The following is a 19,888-nucleotide window of genomic DNA, read 5'->3' as shown; positions in this document are numbered from 1 at the left end:
CATCAAAGTTAAAATCCGTTTTAACTCTTGCAGATGCAAAGACAGTTTCTATTTTATCCTCTACGATCTTCTTCTTTCTCCCCTCGCCAGCCCATCTGGTCATGGCAGATGGCCCCGCCCCTCCCTGAGCCTGGTTCTGTTGGAGGTCTGTTCCTGTCAAAAGGGAGTTCTTCCTTCCCACCGTCGCCAAATGCTGCTCGTACGGGATCATCTGTTAGCTGTGGGGTTTTCGCTCTTATATTATACGGTTGTTACCGTGTAGTATAAAGAACCTTGCTGTGGGAAGTGTTGTGAGTTGATGTTATATGAAAAAAAATGAATTGAAATGAATAGACTAAAATCAGACTAGTCCAAAAAAACCATGAAGGGAGAAAAAGTCCTCACTGAAAGTTATTATTTAATAATAAACACAGTTTCAGTTAATGTGTACATTTCTTTTATGTTCGATTTTACTTAAGAAAGGTAGGAAAGCAATGTTTAAATCACGCCTGAGGCTGCTTCACACATAAACACAGAGGAATCCAGCTTATTCGTTTAACTCAGCTTTAGGGCATCAGTATGGGACAAGCTGGCTCAGTACACCTGAGGCAGACTGCTTGTAGGTGAAGGTGAAGCAGGAATGAATGAATAAATTGTGTCATTCGTGTTGGCGTACTCACCACACGTGCCGCCCGCTCCTGTGACTCACACTTCCGACAGAACCACGGGCCAGTTGGCACCTGCACGATGCCGTAGCATGCTGCGACAAACACACAAGCACGGGAGTGTCAAACTGGACCGGCACGACCCACGGTAACACACCTGTCTTTTAATGTAAACTACAGGTACAAATGAAAACATGCACATTTAATGAGTCATTCATTCATTCACAGGACAGATGTTGAACAGCCCGAGGGTCAACAATTTGTACCTTTAACAGTGTTTAAAAGTTTCACGTTTTCTGGAAATAATATTTCACTTTTTATGATTGAAACGACTTGCCAAGCTCTATAAATACTTTAATAAATACTAGTAAAGCTGGCAGTACCTGTCCAAGAATACTACTCAAGATAATACTGACTTGACACTTGGCACAGCCATCCTGCTTTAACAGATGAATAGAAAATGATTTCAAGCTGATTTTATGTTTTAACTTTTCTCTTTCTAAGTTTAACATCTCTCCCTGTCAGTGGTGAGAGGTGCTGCTGTCATCCTGATCGGATTAACCTTATAATCCTATTTCATTCCACTTTGACATAAAGCTTTAATTTGACTGGGACAGCCCTGAAATCAGCCTCCTGCATCAGCACCTCTCTGGATCAGAATCTTCTGCACTTTTTCAGTTTGGGCACAAATTTCTTTTTGTCTTTTTGGCACATTTGTGCACCAACACCGTCACAGCATCACTGAGATCAGAGGGCTGATCCTCACTCAGAGTAGCCATCCTGCGTGAGGTCCCACTTCAAATCGCTCGAATGCAACAAAGCAAGTGGACACGCGCTGCTGTCCGAACGAACACGGCCTCGCGAACGCGTCGCAGCGTGCCGCACGGTCCGCGACGCACGGACCTCGAGGCGCCATCCGGGCTCGGTGTCACGCCGCTCGGCCCTGCGCGATCAATCAAGTGTGCGGAGAGGAAGCAACAACAGCACGCTTACCTACCCGCCCCTCCCGCACGAACACAGAACACGCACGTAGGCAGGGAGGACCAACGCCTCCGGCCGCAAGCTAGAGCCGCTCACACGCTAACAGCAGCTAATGTTACCTTGGTGAACGGCGACGCTGCAGCCGTGTCCATCACAGTACACCAGCGGATTCTCAGCCCAGCCTCGCTCGTCGGAACACACGCAGCAACCTCCGACCATTTCCCGCATGCTGCTCCCATATGAAGAAATAGATTTCCCCTCCCGGCAACGGCTCAGACCCAGGCCAGGCCTGTCAGGCGGTCGTCCCGCATCTTAACGCCGCTCTAGGCATGGTCACGGGCCGCCCACGTCGTGCAGTTTTAGTGCAGCGGAGAGCCGAAATCTCTGCGTTTGTGGTGCTTCTAGTAGATTTTCCGTGATGTCCTCCCCGTCCCATACATAAGTGCGCATGCTCAGATCTTCGCCGGAGTAAAAGTCACAGCAAAGGTAGCAAGTTATTGTTGAGCAGGAAGCGCCTTTTCAGCGCGTGTTTTCAGGCAGTGACGACTCGATTTCCACGAACCAGACGCCCGCACGGCCTCCTGCCCCGGTCCACTGTGTTCTTTACACGAACCCCGCGCATCACGTCGGCCCAAACCGCTGTATGCGCCCGGCATCAACCGCGTCTCAACAGCGCCATCTGCAGGACATCTTGGGGGTGGCTAACAGCAGGAATTACAAGGTATTTCACCATCCGGCGTCCGGACCTAAAATAAATAATGAAACATTAATAATAAGATAACAAAAGATGCGAGATTCCCGTGTGACAGCGGCCAAAACAGGTCAACACAATATCATAAAATATTAAAAGACAAAAATGGTCATAATGGGAAAAAACACGCAAAAGAAAGGAGCTCAATTAAATAGAATAAAATATAAACTTTCATTAAAAAAAGGGGAGCTCAATAAGCGCAAACCTACATATAACAAAATAGAAGACAAAGTAAAAAGTCAAGTATAATACAAACAGGAGCTCAGTAAATAAATGTACCATTTGAAATTCATAATGTAATGACAACGTTTTATTTTTGCTCATTTGCTTTTTTTAAAATTATTATTTACTAAAAATGAGTACCAAAATAAATACATAAATAAATAATAACAATAATGGATAATGACAGTAATGACAATTTAATTACTAAATAAACCTGATTACATAGAAATAAAATAAAAAAAGACAGAGAGAGAAACACAAACCCAAATGTTTCGTAAACAACGCTAATCACATCTCAGTTTGTAGCTCATCACAACTATTACACAAGTTTAACACTTTGACAGATAAGCATCTACTTTCTGTTATTGGTACCGACCCTGCTTTTCATACGTTCTCTCTCTGACTTCAAACAGCTTCTTTCAAATATTTTTCCATTTCTTTGTTCATTATCAGTTTAGTGCATCAACGAAATCATAAAGATTTAAAAACAGGCAGCATACAAACGGGATTTGCACAAACCTCACCTTCAAACCACCAGTGTGAACCATCAGCGATGTGTGAGGGCTAACACCCTCATTTCCAAGGTTTTACATATCAACACATAAAACACCCCTCAGATGAACAGCAGCACAGCATATTATTACACGGTATTATTACACACAGCTCTCTGAATTTTAGTTATAAATTGAATTATGTAGACTGGGAAGACTGGCAGGTGTCATCTGCGAATAATGTTTCTCACTCTAGAACGATGGATTTCAATTTATTTGGAGATGGTCTTCGAACTCTTCCCAGACTGATGGATCATTGCTGATGTTTGTCCTCTTTGGCACTGAATTAACACACGGCTGAATGATCTAAAACATCTGCTTTAACACAGGTGTTCATACAAGCACCTGGGTGCTATTCTTAGTTTCCACAGAAATGTCATGTGTTGTTCTTTATCAGAAATGATATTTATCTAATTTTAAGACATGCTAAGGATGAGATTAGTTTTACGTCCTGATATGTAGGATTGGAGCTGAAAGAAGAAGAGGAGGCGTATTTGAAACTTTTACAAGCTCTAACTGGGCTGTTTATGAGTGTGACACCCTGGATTCAGAAAAAATAGTTTGAATCACAAAGACATAAAACACTTTTTTCTTCGGCGGAGCTCATTAGAGGTCACCATATATATCATCTATTCCCAGCATCCTCTTCTGTCATACCAACCCTTCACATGTCCTACATACATCTTCTCTGAGGTCTTTTTTTCCTCCTGCCTGACAGCTTCTACTTCAACATCCTTCATCCAATATATTCATCTCAGCCTTGCTTCCCTAACTTTATTTTCTATTTAAGAAATCTCTATGTGTTTTCCGGGTTTCCCTTAGAGATCCATCGATATCAGTGAATTGAAAATGGCAGCAGTCTCACCATTTGTGGAAAAACTGAAGAGTGTAGCTGAAATCACATTTTTTAAAGATTCGTGCTGTGTGTTCATAATGCTGTTGTGAATGGATGACTCAGGAGACTTTATTCAAAGAAAGAATAAAGACGGGTGGGTTTTTTCCATGCAGGTTGTTATGTAATAGCTTTTGCGGTCTAACCCAGTTGAGATCAAATTGGGCTGTTTTGTGGTCCATGAGCTAAAACGAGACGCATGACGCCCCCGATCTATGGGAGCAAAACTGAAAAGTACTAAACATGTGAAATTTAAATTTGAATCCAGTTTGTCCATCTGAAGCGCCCTGAGGTTTAATGACTCAAACTTTACTGGCTGTCTTTCCACTTACACTAACTCCTGTAATTCAGTCAGCAGATGTCACCAAAAACATCTCATTTTGACTGGTCTTGCGTCATGGATGCTTTATGACTCCTATCTCGTCTGGTTGAGTAATTCTGTCTTTAAGGTGAAAAGGGGACCTCACACACACACACACACACACACACACACACACACACACACACACACACACACGGGTAGAAGCTATCTCGACATAAGCCCTATTCCCGTTTTCCCACGTTTCATTTTAGCTCAGACATGATTTTTCAGAAAACATTCATATCTTCCTAGATTGCCATAATCTGACATGTCTTTCAGCCACAATCTTACTCAACACCATCAAATAACTCGGAAGACATATGCTGTTAACTCAGTGTCTTATAATAGGAAAAAGAGAACCAGCGCAGTTGTACTTTTGAAATGGATGACTGGGCTTTTTATACTGACATATGGACACAAAGCTGTGATGACAGTTTGTCTCACAAGTGTCATTTCTCTTCAAACCCAAAGAGAGAAAAGGGAACTGGCGCTGATGGAGAGGACAGATAGCGAGGTGGCAGCTGGATGAAGCTAACACCCTCTGCTGATCTGAAGGCAGCAAGGCGTAGCCGAGTTCCTGCAGTAACATGTGGGGGCGAAGTGCATCCACATTTGCGCGCGCGCACACAGACACACACACAGCCCCTCCTGCACTCATATATTAAGTTAGCTAGTCAGAACTCATTTTGTGTGCTCACCAAAACTTCCCCAATACAAACAGGAAAGACAGATTTAGCTGTCAGAGGAGGCTCCTGAAGTTTGTCACAAAGAAATTCCCACAAATTTCACATACATTTGTTGCACCTTTGAGATCCCATATCAGGGAGCTTTACTGGCACACGTAATTGATTTCTCTCCTTGCTGTGGGTGAAGTGAAATATAAGTGGGAAGTGGGATTTTTTTTTAAATTTGCATATTCTCTCATTCTTTTCTGGCCCAAAAAATGTAAAATTAAACTATTGTTCACTTTGCTTGAAATCCCCTTCACCCTCTGTCCAACAAAACCACTTTCACATAGAAGCTACACACACAGAAGACCACGTATGACACATTCGCCACATAGACGACATATATGTGAAGAGACATGTGACTCGTTTTTGTATTTTCTCAAGATGGAGTCAGATTAAATCCTGCGATGATCCCGTTACAAACACCACCATCTCCCCTCCATCCATGGATGGAGGGCCAAAACTGCCAAAATCAAAGATAATTAACAAAATAATTACAAACGGCGTGAAAACTTCAGTTAGAGGAGACGAGCAAAAGGGCGGCTTTGATGCATTTGTAGGTGTTTTTTTTTAAGCGAACATCTACATTTGCTTAAAAGTCCTGATGTCATGTTTGCTTTTTTACGCTATGTTTTGATCGTGGCTGATTCTGCATCAATGCACCAGAATCTCTTTAATACATTTAGTGAAATGAGCAAAGGGTTTACTTCCCAAATGATCCTAAACAATACAAGGAGCTGGATTAGCTCAGACCGTCAGTTCTCTAGCTGTTCCTAACTGCAGACTCTGGTGTAGCTCTGGCATCCATCGTGAAAGAAAATATAGAAATAAATGAGGACATAAACAGGAAGGCGAAAGAAAATATACAGAAATACTTTTAGAAATTATATAAAAAAAAAACATTCAGAAGCAAATTAAAATAGAAATATTGGGTTGTGTTGTGCAGTCCCCAAAATAAGAAAGGCCTACATTTATTTTCAACACATTCACCACATTAATTGAGCCATTTACTTACATATGTATTTATTTTAACTTTGGCAGCTTCAGCCAGCCATACATTTCATCATTTTCAGAATCTGTCAACACGTACTGCATGGAACAAAGTGATCAGTCTCTTTTTCCCTCCTGATTTAATGGAACCTAGAAGATTTCATCTGCTGCCATACGCATTTTGAGGCCTTTAGCTTGACTTTATACTGAATTTTTATCCACCTTGTTCGATCTCCTTTACCTCTGTCCTCCATACATGTAGTGCAGTTTTGTACTTTCAAGGGTTAAATGTAATAATGGAACCTCTGTCTCACTGTACGGCCTTTTCTGCACAGTGTGAAGGGAACCGGTGCTGTATAAATCAAACAGAAGTGAGAAATGTAATTGAACACTGTGTGTTTTGTGTGACTAAAAGTCTTGTGAAAAACTGTGAAGCAACTTGTGGGGAGCGCTAAATGAGTACAATATCTGGAGTGAGAAGCAGAGTGATGTGTCCTTTGAAGCCGTGAACTACACTCAGAAAACCACAGCTGAGAAAAAAGAGACATGTGACCTTCGAGATAATAGGATTTTTTTTTTCTGCAGTCTTGAATTGCCAAGTGTTTGTCAGAGAAGCTAAAAGTCTTTCGGCGTGGTGCAGCTTGTGTGTGACGAAGGAAGAGCTGTCTTTTATTACTTACATCTTTACACTGATAAAAAACAAAAGCATTTACACAATAAATGTAATAAGTGCTCATATTTTTGGAACATTTGAATTAACATATGGAACTGAGGATTAGGATATACACAGCGGCTACAGCAGGGACCATTAAGTACAAATATATGCATGAAAAAGGAGGTAGAAGTGCTCCTGCATTAACATTTTACAGGCCATCTTTTCAGATGACTACAGTATGACTAAAAACACCCTGAAACCCGTTACACTCGTATAACGTCTCCCTCTCCAACACACACACCCACACACACACACACACACACACACACACACACACACACACACACACACACACACACACACAGGCAGAAAGTGATAGCTACTTCATGAATTCATTTCTGACACTACTTATATGAGTTAATCTGCTGTTTTTCTCATGCAGTGCTGGTGTTGTGCCTGCAGTCTACTTCAACTCTAGGCGGTGCTCGCCACGGGCTATGTGGGAAGAAAACTCGTAACGGTCCCGACTGCGGTGGCCACACACGTTACACTCGAGCGGATCGCGGAAGCCGTGGCACCCCATGTGGATGGTGAACATGACATAGTCCAGGAAGATCACCCTGCAGTGGCCACAGGGGTACACGGCCCCGGGCACGGTCTCCCCGTCAGCTCGCATCACTCGCAAAGCCTCAAGAGGCGACAGGGGGATGGGCTGGGCGTGTGGGTGAGGCATGCCGTTCTGGGAATTCAGCCCCCCAAGCAGGTGGCCTAAGCTGTACATGACAGGCTGGGATATCTGGGTGTTGTCATTGTGGTAAGAGTCCATGCCAAGGGGAGGCTGGGAGGCGTGAGGGATTCCCAGGAGCGGCATGGCCATCTTGTGGCCATTGGTGAGGCCCATGGGAGTGATGTCGCCACGGGCTAACGAGATGGGGTAGGGCCTGTGGGAAGGCGGTTGGTCACCATTGGGGCCTGGGTGGATCGGTTGTTGCTGGTGATGGGCGTCTGGCCCCGGGGAGTCCGACGGAGGATCCTTGACATCAGTTCGGTGGACCAGATCCCTGTTAAAGCTCAGGTCCAGGCACACGCCGTTGTCGCCTAGACGACAAGAAAGAGCTCAGCACGAGGAGACTTTGCAAACCTCATCCAGCAGCACGGGCAGAGAAACAACACAGGAAGCAAGAAGCAGTTAAAACAGATGGAAAAGATTTAGACCCTTGCTGGGTTTCTCACTCCGCCGTGCAGTCCGAGGGCGGGAAAAAGCAAAAACCTGGAAAGCGCCAGGTCGACGGGACTAAAGCAGCTTTAAAGCCTGGCAGCATCCCGAGGCAGCAGTTAGGGACAGGGAGGAAGCATACGACGCAGATGAAGGCCTCTGTAGTGCAGCTGGTGTAATGACAGAGAGACACCTGCTCACGTTTCTCGCCTCGCGCCTTGTTTGCTCTCTGTGGTTACTTCTCTTTTTCCTCCTGTGGTTGTCATATTGAAAGATCTCACTTCATTTGTAAACCTGATGGAGATGTAGGAGGGTTTTTTTTTTTAATTGCCAAAACACTCATGCTTTTTGCGAGCAGCTCGAAGCTCGATTGCGAAACTACAACTCAGTGTTAGTCTTAACCAGAAAGGTGAGAGCAAGCTATTGAAAATCATTGTGCATGTGTGTGTATATATACGCCCATAAAGTTTGGGAAATCACTGTGGCAAGTCAGCCATTTACCGAAACTGATACTTCTGATAATTACCAGCTCAAATTATCTCAGATCGAATCAAAACACAAGCGGTTAGTAATGGAACTCAGAGGTTTCATGTGCATGACACTATTTTATTAACCGTGCAATAATTACCAATACCCACCGATGACACAATTCCTGCAGAGAATTTGGAGCAGTGGGGACCACTCTGTGGTGTGTGCAGGTATGAGGCAGGTGGTCTGCCCTGAAACCCCCTTTGGCGACAGATGAAGGCCAGCATAGACAGACAGACAAACAAGTAGCTCAGACAGACAACTTCAAATTCTGCATTGTGCAGCATAAAAGCGCAGCAAAAGGCAAAATGACAAACGATACGTATAAAAGCTGGAGCCACTAAATATTCCTTAAAGATATAAAAGCACATTTTTAAAGAGAAATCTGAGCGCTTTCATTGGCCTGAGGTGTTTATACCCTTACCTGTAAACTTCTGTGGCATTGAACTCTTCCGCTTGGCTACGTTGCTGGCGAGCCTGTCGAGCAGCAGCGCACGCTCAGTACCCATCTGAGTCCTGGATGTGTGACTGTCCTCTGCTTGGCAGCAGAAGAGCACAGAGAGAGAAAGAGAGAGAGATAAGGAAATGAAGACTCTCTTTTTGATCAGGCAGTGTCATGAGTGCACAGCTGTCCATCAGCCTTTGAAGTCACAGAGTTTTTTTAAAAAAAAGGAAGAAACTCAAAAAACACAGCAGCTGCGCAGAAGCGCAGTTACACCGGGAGGAACGAGATATTAATTTGAGAGCAGACGCTCCTTTGACCTCACTTCCTGGTTGCTTTTTTACTTCACCAGCACAGGAGAGGAGACCACAGGATGAGGATGTACTTCCTCACCACTACGGCACTATCAGGCATAAACTTACGACATTTGGTGACCACAGAAACAGAGCATTGTCTGTGTGTTGCAACCATGCTGTTGTCCTCTGAGTACATAAAGGCTTTTCTGTTTTTTTATTTGGAGGGAAGGGGGAGGTAAGGTGGTGTGCGTTTGTGTTCCTGCTTGTGTCGGGTGGCTGGGCTGAAGCATTTGCCCTACATTATTTAGCTTCCCCTTTGATGGCAGAGAGATGAGAAGTGGTCTTCTGCACGCTGAGCCTGTACGCCACAGCAGCCATAACCCGTTTAGCTGTAAGTGCGGGGTAGTAGCCATAAGCTTGTTATTTTTAATGGGGCTATAAAAACAGGATCTGTTAAGTGTGCACCTGCACGAGCGTGTGCATTTCTGCACGAGCTGCAGAAATGCATGCGTTCTTCATAACTTTAACACCTATATGTGCATGTGTGAACCGAGTGTCCCTCGGAGACATGTTGGAGTCTTCTTACAAGCGTGGTGGTGAGACAGTGTGTGCGCACCGCTGCTCACCTCTCTCGGCGGGACCTTTGCTCTGAATGTACACATGGCACCTCTCTCGGTGCTCCTCCAGCGAGCTGCGCTGCTTGTAGCTGCGACTGCAATGGTTGCACTTGAAGGGCTTCTCTACTGCGAGGCAGAGGTTTCAGTTAAACACTCAAACACATCAACGGCATGAAGCAAGCATTACTTCGTTAAGTACGCGGTTTCGTACAAAACTGATGATGGTGTGCATATTGGAGGCCGTGCAGGAGAAACACGTGAACTGAAAGTGAATGAGTAAGTTTCCAGAGGTGAATGAGTAAGCTAATCATATGTGATGTGTGTAACCATATGAGAATGCATGGCAAGGTGTTACTGGAAAAGCCATGTAGCCTCAGCAGACCTCAGATTCAAAAGGAGTGAGAAACCAACCAGCATGGTACTGTACGCAGGTGCATACAGTATCAGAGCTTATCAGTGTGTGTGTGTGTGTGGCTGCCTGGTACCAGAGTGGGTGCGCAGGTGCCCGCTCAGAGCGTCACGTCGCCGGCAGGCGTAGCTGCACATCGGGCATTTGAAAGGCTTCTCCCCGGAGTGCAGTTTGATGTGGCGAAGCAGGTTTCCCTTCTGGGTGAAGGAGGCCCCACACTGAGTGCAGTGGAATGGCCTCTCGCCTGAAAAAACACAGCGTTTGAAACAATCCTGCACATTCTCACACGACACCGGCTTCTTTAATCACACAACTTATTCTGATTTCGACCACCTGCCGCGAGGCTCCTGTAAGCAAAATAAAAAACCCCACTGTGGTATTCTTATGTTCTTGTTGGGTGGAAATTTTGCAATAGCTCAGATATTTGTTGGCTTCCATTTTTTTTGACTTTAGTTGTTTTCTTGTTCCTACGATGAATTGCAAAAAAACACAGAATCATTCACCATCTTTAAAAGGGGAAGAAAGTAACGTCCAAACCTAGAAAAGACTGTTCTCACGGACAACTCAGACCGCACAATTGCCAAGCAGATTGTGCATGACTTCCCATGTCAGAAACAAAGCCTCACGGGTGCCAAACGAAGACTAGCACTGCTCGGCTCTACTCAGTGAAATGCAGCTCTAATGTTTGTATGTTTTACAACAAAAGTCGCGATTAAATGTCACAGAGACACACGAGCCTTTCAAGTAAGCGAGTACTGCATCAGACGGTGGATCATGGTTGTTACAGGGAGTATGGTCGCCTCAGCGTCTTCACTTCTTAACCATCAGATTTCCTCGCGTCTAGCGGATTTTCCTCAATTTCTCTCCTCAGCTCGCCCACTGAGATCTAACAACAACTTGAAATTACAGTTTGTTCCACGCCCCCGCCCAAGGACACGAGGTGATCGAGCTTTTCGAGGCCACAGCAGGCGACCTGTGGAACGCTCTGCTTCACCTCTGAGGTTTTCCGATTCTGTCATCTCTTTTAAAAGTCAGCTAAAGTCACTTGAGCATTTAAGTAACGTGCTTGCCCCAGCTAAGGACATTTGCGCCTTTGAATCCATGTACTGCTCTAGACTCTGTTTTATTGGGGCAGTTGTGTGTGTTCTTAATCTATCTTCTTTTATCTGTGGGTAAAAAGTGCCATATAAATAAGTATAGCTTGCTTTCATGTTTAAGTACCCTATCTACTCCATCATAACCGTAAACCCAACACTATTTTTTTTTGCTAGAATATTCTTCTGACTAAGATTTGAGAGTTTCAGAAGCCTAAAATCACATAATCTCACAGCACAGGATTATAATAATTGTCTGTGATGACTTAAAGCTAAACTCTGCTTTGTTAGTCAGACTGATGGAAGACGGGACAAAAATAATCTTCGTGACTCATTTTGAAGACATTTAAAATGTAGCAACATGAGAATTTCTGACCTTCTTTCACGTTTTTGATATTTTTTGTGCGCCGCCGATAACTCGATATATCAGTTCTATGGATAAGCTGACAGAGTAATCCCATGAGTGGGATGAGTATTATTTTCCATACTATAACTCGGCTCTGAGCACGCTGGTTAGGTCATCACTTCAGAAAATCTGTCATTCATTTCAGGATTTTAGGGCAGAACGATAACTGCAGCTGCAGTCTGATGTGCTGACCTATCTGCTGCTGCGATCAAATCACACAGTTAGTGCATGCGTGGAATATATGAACAACAATAGAGGCTATTTCACAATCTGTCAGTTAGCACACGATTGTGTGTTCCTAATCGCTTTGACAGAGTCAATAAAAGGAGACCTCAGGGCCATCAACAGCGCAGCGATTGCACAACTGCGATCTTTGAGGTCAGCGTCCCTCTGCTTACCCGTGTGGCTGCGCTTGTGCACCAGCAGTACGTTAATGCTGATGCAGGACAAGCCGCAGATGTCACAGCTGAGCTTGCCTGTCGGTTGGATGCGAGGCGGCCCGGCTCCAGGTGCGTAAGCGCCTTCCGCGTTGGCGGCAGACGCCGCTGCGCTGGCGTCGGGGAGGGCCGCGCTGTTGTAACGCGAGTAGTCCACCAGCGACAGGTCCTGCGGCTCACTCAGGCCATCTCCCTCTTCATCCCCTTCCATGTCCCTCTCCTCATCATTCTCTTCCTCTGTCCTCTCCCCATCAAAACCTTCCTCCATCCCGTCCTCACTGCCTCCCTCTGCTTCCTCTTTAGGCACAATCTCTTGGTCTTTTTCAGCCTTGAGAAGCTGCTCGTTATCTTCCATCTCCTCAGCCTCGGACTTTATCACACCTGAGCAAAGTGGAAGGAGGGGACAACCAAAATATGCATTTGGAGAGACATTTCACAGGAATGTGTAGAGCATTTTCCAACAAAGGAGCTAGATAAGCTGTGAGCAGAATGTGGAACACAGTCACGTCTTTACTTCCACATTTGTATTTAAGGTCGATAGCAAGATATTAGTACTAGCACATCTCCAAAGTGTGGGTAGCCTAATTTGGGCCGATGCATAGTGTCACAGAGAGATTCAGAAGATGTGTGCTTGAGATAAGGCAAAGGCATTTCCTCTACACAGCGGCTAGAACCAGGGCAGGAGAGAGAGAGGGTGAGTGAGCCGGCGCCTCAGACAGACAACACTAATTCCTCATCTGCCTTTGAAGAGTCATTTCAGACTGACTGTTCATCACGTTGGTCACAAAGGCTTAAAAGCATCCAAATTTAAGGGTTAAAAGGTGTTAAAGTGCACCTAAAGTCCTCTCGGTGTCCCCTCAGCCAGCCGAGCACCAATTACATCACCTATACAAGCAAGATTTTCCCGCTTTTGGTTTTTTTTTTCTGGTTTCTCAACCACACGCTCAGCTCAAACTACTTCTCCATGCAGGATTTAGCAATTTCATTTATTAACACCACATCTGCCTACACGCAGAGTCCTAAGGCCCAATGTACAGGACCTCTCACCTAGCCTCTTGCAAGCGTTAACCAGCCCCCCAGCTTATTCAGTTCCATCCAAAAACCACACTGTGGTCTTGGCGGTGACTGATGATGAGCTGAAGAGCAGCGCCTTGTATTGTGGAAAGCGCTCAGAGGTGCTATGGAAACTTTGCACACACAGAGCTCCGAGAGGCCCGATATAGAGTCCAGTGTCTCAAAGCAGTGAACCGCAGGCTGCGCATTAGACGCAGAGCAGGGCTTTAGGAAGTGCACCCAGTGGGGTAGATAGATGGGTGGCAGTCAGAAATAAAGAGGAGAGCTGTCTGTAACACCATGTTCTTTTTTTTTTTAAGTGAGAAATTAGAGAGTTAGGGCTGAATGACAAAGTCAAAACAATTCAACATTAAAAATATCGTGTGAAACAGAGTTGTCACAGTTTCTGCCCGCTTGATGACAAGAAGAGAGCTTTTAAAATGCAGCTTTTATCACAGAAGCACGAACGTGCAGTGAGAACTAAAACCAGACCATGTCTACCACACGCTGGAGACAGCCTCTCATACCTACATACAGTGTGTGTTCAGTCAGTTTTAATCAAAGGGTCTCTACATGAAAGATTAAAACTAAATTTAATTCTGTATTATCTGTCATCGGGCTCCTAGTAGAAATTTACAAGAAGAACAAGGTTTGAGTAATGATGCAGAAACAGAAGGAGCTTTTCTGGTCACTCTGCTGTGACCAGAAAAAAGAAAGAGAGAAGAGACTGCAGAGTGTGGACACGACACTGGCTGAGAAAATGGAGACAGAGTCCCTGCTGGTTCTCATCAGTGTTCCTGTGACCAATGTTCACCATGTACAAGGAGTTAAAAAGGTCTGATTTTAGACGTCTCAGACTGAGTTTAATGACACCAAATGCTGGAGATGAGGACAGATTTAGGCTTCTGTGAAATGACTTCATCTACTTCCAGACTCAGAGTGCAAACCTTTGGTTTTTGGTGCAGCCCTCAAGTTTTCCTGTAACACTGTGATGCAGCAGGAACAGGACTCGGACCCAGGGACGTTTCTGTGCAGTTTCATCATATATGTTGTAGACATTATCGCAGACTAATAAGTCCTACCATGTCTAACACACTGAGGTGTTGGTCTATATAACCGACTTTGCAGTGAATGTTGTTTTGATGTTACAGCTAAATAGACAAAGCAAAGGCTCGATGCCTCTCTTTCACAGGCGTTCTGCTGAATCTGTTTTTACTTCTTGCATCACTGCTTTGTTTGGGGTCTAAACCTGCCCAATAAAAACAGACCCAGTAGTCTCGTAAGAACAGGTCTGATGAGCCAGGCCAAGCTTTGGGTCAGCTATAACAGGAAGGGTCTCTGGAGGGCTCCTGTCATACTGGGCTGTCTGAACCATCCACACCACAGGCAGATTGAGCTTTTGCTCGAAGGTTTCATCATCTCTTTCTCTCCTTTTCTGCATTCTGACTGCATTTTAGGAAGAATCCAGGATGGATGTTTCCATTTCATCCAATTACTTCTCTGGTTGGTGTCATATTAACTGCTGCCCAATAGGAACAGAAAGACTTCGGACACTCATCAACACTCATTTATTGACCGGAGCTCTGGGAGAACACGCAAACTCCACATAGCTACAGCCTCACAAGTCTGAACCCACTATTCTTGTGAGGTGATGGTGCTAACCACTGAGGCATCATGCACCCATATACCATTGGTGTCAAGAAATGTCACCTCACTAACTGGTGAAAAACAACGTTTCCGAACATAAACCACCATCCACTGATCAGATACAGTATGAATGCATATTTGCAGGCCCCGCTCTCTTACTTTCTATATTGGCACGCGGTCAATGAAACTTTAATCAGCTAGATGACCTATCAAATCAATCAAGCACCTCTTCGTCACGTGCAACCTTGATGTAGTTCATGTCAAACCCTGGAAAATGAGAGACATGCAAATACCAGACACAGCTTGTTGCCGAGCTCTTCTCACAATGATTTGGTCCACAGAAAGCCCTCAGCTAGTACACAACAATATTTATTTGGCTTTATAGTATTCAGATAAGCATTTATGCATAAATTTGACAGCTACCGGCACGAACACTAGCTAATTAAACCCAGAAACCTCTGATGTAAAAGCAAAATAACAAATCTGCTTTCTTTGTGCAAGTTTTTGCAGAGACGAGCGTCACAACTGAAAGGTCGCGTGGGAAGTTTCATTTAAAACACAGTTAAAGATCTTTGCTGTTTCACCTGTTACACACATTCCAGTCACCTGCCACGAAACTGGCTGCGCATAAAAATGAAACTCGTCTTCACGTTTCCATCATTTTACGAGCGGGTTTGATAAAACATTTTGCGCTTGCAGCTGCGCTCCTCTTGTGAGCTCAGCGAAGCAGCAGTTCCCTGTCTTTCACTCCAAATGCCTGCTGGTTTGCTGATTCAAACGACAAAATTAAGCTGCAAATTATGCCGTTTGTTGCTTTCGGCGATAGCTAGCCTGTTAGCTCGCAGGTGCAGTGGAGGTGCATGGCCACAGCTACAAATAGGTGGATAAAAAATGATCAGGAACATAAAATAAGATACGGCCTGATTAAGATTTGCAAAGGGCCGGATTTGGCTCGATTTGGCCAAATGCTCTGGTTACAGGTGACCTTTCACATTTTAATCCCCCTCCTCTACTTTTTCTGCCACTCTAAATGGTTTCCTGTATTTCCTGTCCTCAACCAGTATAATCTATTTCATTGTATGAAAGTATTGTAGCACCATTCCTCAATTTTTTTCCTGAAACAGGCAAAAAAACCCAACAAAAGACGTGTAAAGAACAGCTGTAGCACCAATGCCACACACACACACATATATACATATATATATATATATATATTTGTGTGTGTTTGAGAGTGTGAGTGTGTGTGTGGGTACACATACGTGGATCTGCGACACCTTCAGCGGACTGAATTCCATTTTCACTAAATGAGCTGTCCTCCTTCTCTTCTTCCTCCTCCTGCGACTTCACATCTGCAACATCTGAGAAAGTAACATGTTGAGTGGATGTGTTAAAACTGAGCGACGCTTTTCTTCTTAATTAAAAAAGTGTTTTCCGTAGCAACAAATGAACATTAAAACTCCAGATTAACAGTAAATATGCAGGAAGTCTTGCTCATGACCCCGACACTATGACCTGCTTTCAGCTGCAGCGTGCACAAATCCCTCCACGTACGTGGTGGAGTTTTTAGGCACGACTTCAGCCAGGATGGTGGCCGCTGTGGAGGAATGCGTGCATCCTCATCATCGAAAGTTTCACATTAAAGACAAGGAATGCCTATACTCACCCATCCCGTCTGCCTCTGAGGATGTGAATTCAGGATGCTTTTCTGTGCTCATGATGAAGGAAAACGTTCTGTGAGGGGGGGGGATTTACAGTATTCGGTTAATGAGAGTCTAACCAGATTCTCCCCTTTGGCGCTTTAAAACCAGGTCTGCCAATAAAGATAGAGAAAAGGCGGGTTTGTTTCTTACATTCATTGTGTCACATTTTATCTGACCGTTTGTGAGACAATTTTAACTTTTTCAGATGCTCTCGATGCTAATAAAAGAGCCCCCCCAACCTCCCCTTTACTATTTCTACAAGGCCTGTGAAGAAATAGAAGCAAGACTTGCATCTCTTTGTTCCTGTTGGTTGGACAGTGTAAAAAAAAGAAGAGTGGGTAAAAAAGCCCACGGTTGATTGCTCGACCCTGTCTCTACATTTAGCCTTATGAGAAAGAGATGATGTTCACTGCTCATGTATTTCCTGCTGGGTTTGTACACAGGAGCAGGCGTAAAAGAGCACACACAGACACTCCAGCACAGTTTCAAAATTATTTAAGAAAAATCCAGACGTGCACTTTTTAAAGAAGCCCCCTGTCAGTTTCCACCGAGTTAACAAAGTATTTCATTATATTTTATATTGTTTCAACTATTTATTCGCATCAGCTCTAATAAATAATAAAACACCACACCGTTGATAGGGTTTTCATGATTAACTGAAGCTCTTGCGTTAAAATACATCAATAGGAAACTTTCTCACATGGTCAAAATGAAATTGAGAAGCACATGTCTACATTGCTGCTGTTAATTCCAGGAGACGTCTTTGGTTTTGTTTTTTGCTGGAAGTTAACAGTAAGTCTGAGGAGTAATGATGAGAATAAGATCTTACCTGCTTCTTGCTCAGCACCACAGAGGAGAAGTGCACTCACAGGAGGAGATTCCACACTCCGCCGCTGGACTTTCTCTGAATATGGAATATAAGCAACGTCACAGCCGTGAATTCCTTAAAGGAACAGGAACGCATTTTCAGCAAGGTGGAGCAACAAAGACCAGAGCGTGTGAATCCAGCAGAGCAGCACCGACGGCGAGACTCAGAACAAGTCTGATGATGTTTAAATCTTCAAACATTCCTTCTCTGAACCTAAACACGCACAGCCAACAACATTTATGAGCGAAACAAAGAACCGATTCGGGGTTTGATGTTACTTCAGGGCGTCCACATGGCTCCAGACTTGGCTTTTAAGGAGATCTAACTCCATCTTGTGGCCAGATGTGAAAGCTACTTCAAAGTCCAACTCGTCTGAAGCTGAAACTTCATTTACTTTTCTTTCTTTTAAGAATTCCCCTCATTTCAGGTGAATAAACAGCTGATATCTGCCCTTTATGGTCCGTACCTGCAGAAGTCAGACACTGGCTGTGGAAAATCTTACATCATGGCTCTGCATCTGTATGCTGCAGCTGCTGAGTGTCCCTCTCTTTATTCCCATCTCTGACGCAGAGTTGGAAGAGAATTAGGAAAAAAGCTTTTAAATACTTGTATCCCAATATTGTCTACAGATGAGCTTTAACAGTCGGGCTTGTTATTATAGGAGAGTTTAAGCAGTCTTAAAAGTGCATATGCAGTATCACTGAAATCAGTACCTATTTTATGATACAGCATATGATCTGAGCACAGCATTCACTTGTTTACAGTGAGTGAAGTTATATTTGTGTGATTTTTATGCCTATAGTTGCTAAATCATCTACCATCCCCCTCACGGGAAAAACAAGCGACTCTAACGCGTGTAAATAAAGGCAAATAAAAGCTCATGCTCTCTCCTGCTGATAAAAACAAGTTAAAAAATCCCTGAACACATGCGCAGCAGATCTCCAGGTGCATGTTTAGTTTGAATGCACTTGTTGCTTGAATGAGCAGCAGTTCTCTAAAACCGCCGTTCGAGTCATACTTAGGTTTTTCTTTAAAGGGGACGAGTGACGCAAACGGAGACAAAAACACGGGGGACAAAAGCGCGTGCGTGTGTGTTTATGTGTAAGAGAGGCGGGGGGGATACTGACGTATTTTCAGTGTTACGTCAACATTTTCACCGGATCCAGCTTTGACCACAACCTGTGGAGTTACCACAGGTAACAAAGGTCTTGTGGTACAGGAGCATGAAGTGACCCTCAGATATTTGTATCAGATTTAGTTTTTGGTTTCACCTTTAAAATTTACAAAATTTCAAGTGTGAGGTGAAATTTTAAGGGGGGAACAAATAATTCAGCTGAAACACTTTAAAAACTGCCAAAAACTATTTAATATAATCAAAACTTTTAAGTCTTGTGACATTTGAATGTTTTATGTTCATCCCTAAGGCGGGTCTGTTACAAAAGATTATCCACTATCTAACTCCACAGACGCCTAATTAGTAACACGCAGTAATGAAGGAGGTTGGAGCGACCATATGAGCAAAGCTGGTTTTCAGTGACGGGAGGACGTACCAGCATGTAGTGCCTTTAAAGATCCGAACGTAGTCTGAAAACTGAGGCAGAAAGAGGGTCACTGATGAAAATGTTTGTCTTTCACTGCTTCTAAAATTGCTGATGTATGCTCCTCACTTTATTTATATACTTCTTATTTATTTATTTATTTTTTCATCATTGTTTTTATTGCAGATTTTCCTTTAACACGACAGTGTCTCGACAGTAGACACAGAACAACAAAACAGTACAAACACAAAACGTACACAACAGCTCTTAAATAAGGCATAATACAAGATACAAAATACAAAATATAACATACAAGAGGTGGTGAGTCAGTCTTACAGCGCCCGGGTGGTGATCACGTGTGTAGTAGTCCTTTGAATAAGATAGCGGAAAGGTCCGGTCCAATATAGTCCAAAAAGGGGTGCCACATCCCATAGAACTGACCCACACTGTGGTGTATAACGTGTGTGAGGTATTCCAGAGGAATCAGTTCAAAAACTATTTTGCGCCAGCCACAGACAGTGGGAGTCCTATCGTTGATCCATTGTAGGAGGATATTTTTCCTGGCTGCAAATGTTAGAGTGTTATACAATCTTTTGTTGGCCGCCGCTTTTAGGCGGTCACTTGGAAGACCTAGAATCAGGGACAAAGGGTCCATCTCTATATCAACGTGGAAGATTTTCCCCAGTTCACCTGTAATGTCAGCCCAGTATTCTTGAAGCTTATAACAGGACCAAAAACAGTGAGTTAAAGTCCCTACATCAGTTTTGCACTTAAGACACACAGGGGAAAGAGAGCGGCTGAAGAGGTGTCTGCGGTGAGGGGATACGTGTAATCTGTGTAAAATCTTAAATTGGATTGCTCT

The 19,888-nt window shown here is 44.0% G+C and overlaps 2 protein-coding genes across 8 annotated transcripts in view; both read right to left on the bottom strand.

Moving 5' to 3' along the window:
• Window positions 1-2,302, bottom strand: part of LOC309709134 (protein AF-17-like) — a 33,378-nt gene extending 31,076 nt beyond the window's left edge. Inside the window, exons 1-2 of one of the 2 annotated variants that reach the window (XM_082537597.1) lie at window positions 1,745-2,302; window positions 660-739 (exon numbers count right to left, since the gene is read on the bottom strand). In XM_082537597.1, the coding sequence (XP_082393723.1) occupies window positions 660-739; window positions 1,745-1,853 (189 nt within the window). In that variant the 5' untranslated portion in view covers window positions 1,854-2,302. The remainder of the gene's footprint in view (window positions 1-659; window positions 740-1,744) is intronic. The other variant, XM_082537596.1, reaches the window with a different exon arrangement.
• Window positions 2,303-6,136: 3,834 nt separating this feature from the next.
• The window catches only part of LOC309709136 (zinc finger protein Aiolos-like), a 40,766-nt gene continuing 27,014 nt past the window's right edge, over window positions 6,137-19,888 (bottom strand). For 2 of the 6 annotated variants that reach the window (XM_082537601.1, XM_082537602.1), the window contains 8 exons: window positions 17,450-17,524; window positions 16,584-16,730; window positions 16,180-16,278; window positions 12,182-12,601; window positions 10,360-10,527; window positions 9,884-10,000; window positions 8,944-9,054; window positions 6,137-7,873 (listed from right to left, as the gene is read on the bottom strand). In XM_082537601.1, coding sequence (XP_082393727.1) covers window positions 7,239-7,873; window positions 8,944-9,054; window positions 9,884-10,000; window positions 10,360-10,527; window positions 12,182-12,601; window positions 16,180-16,278; window positions 16,584-16,635 — 1,602 coding nt within the window. In that variant the 5' untranslated portion in view covers window positions 16,636-16,730; window positions 17,450-17,524 and the 3' untranslated portion in view covers window positions 6,137-7,238. Of the gene's footprint in view, window positions 7,874-8,943; window positions 9,055-9,883; window positions 10,001-10,359; window positions 10,528-12,181; window positions 12,602-16,179; window positions 16,279-16,583; window positions 16,731-17,449; window positions 17,795-19,339; window positions 19,555-19,888 lie in introns of those variants that run through there. The other 4 variants (XM_082537603.1, XM_082537605.1, XM_082537604.1 and 1 more) reach the window with 4 other exon arrangements.

This window comes from Aulonocara stuartgranti (assembly GCF_965226115.1).
Source record: "Aulonocara stuartgranti genome assembly, chromosome: 6".
In the NCBI taxonomy this organism is placed as follows: domain Eukaryota; kingdom Metazoa; phylum Chordata; class Actinopteri; order Cichliformes; family Cichlidae; genus Aulonocara; species Aulonocara stuartgranti.
Note: the sequence above shows the minus strand (reverse complement) of the source record. Positions and strands in the feature narration are given on the sequence as shown.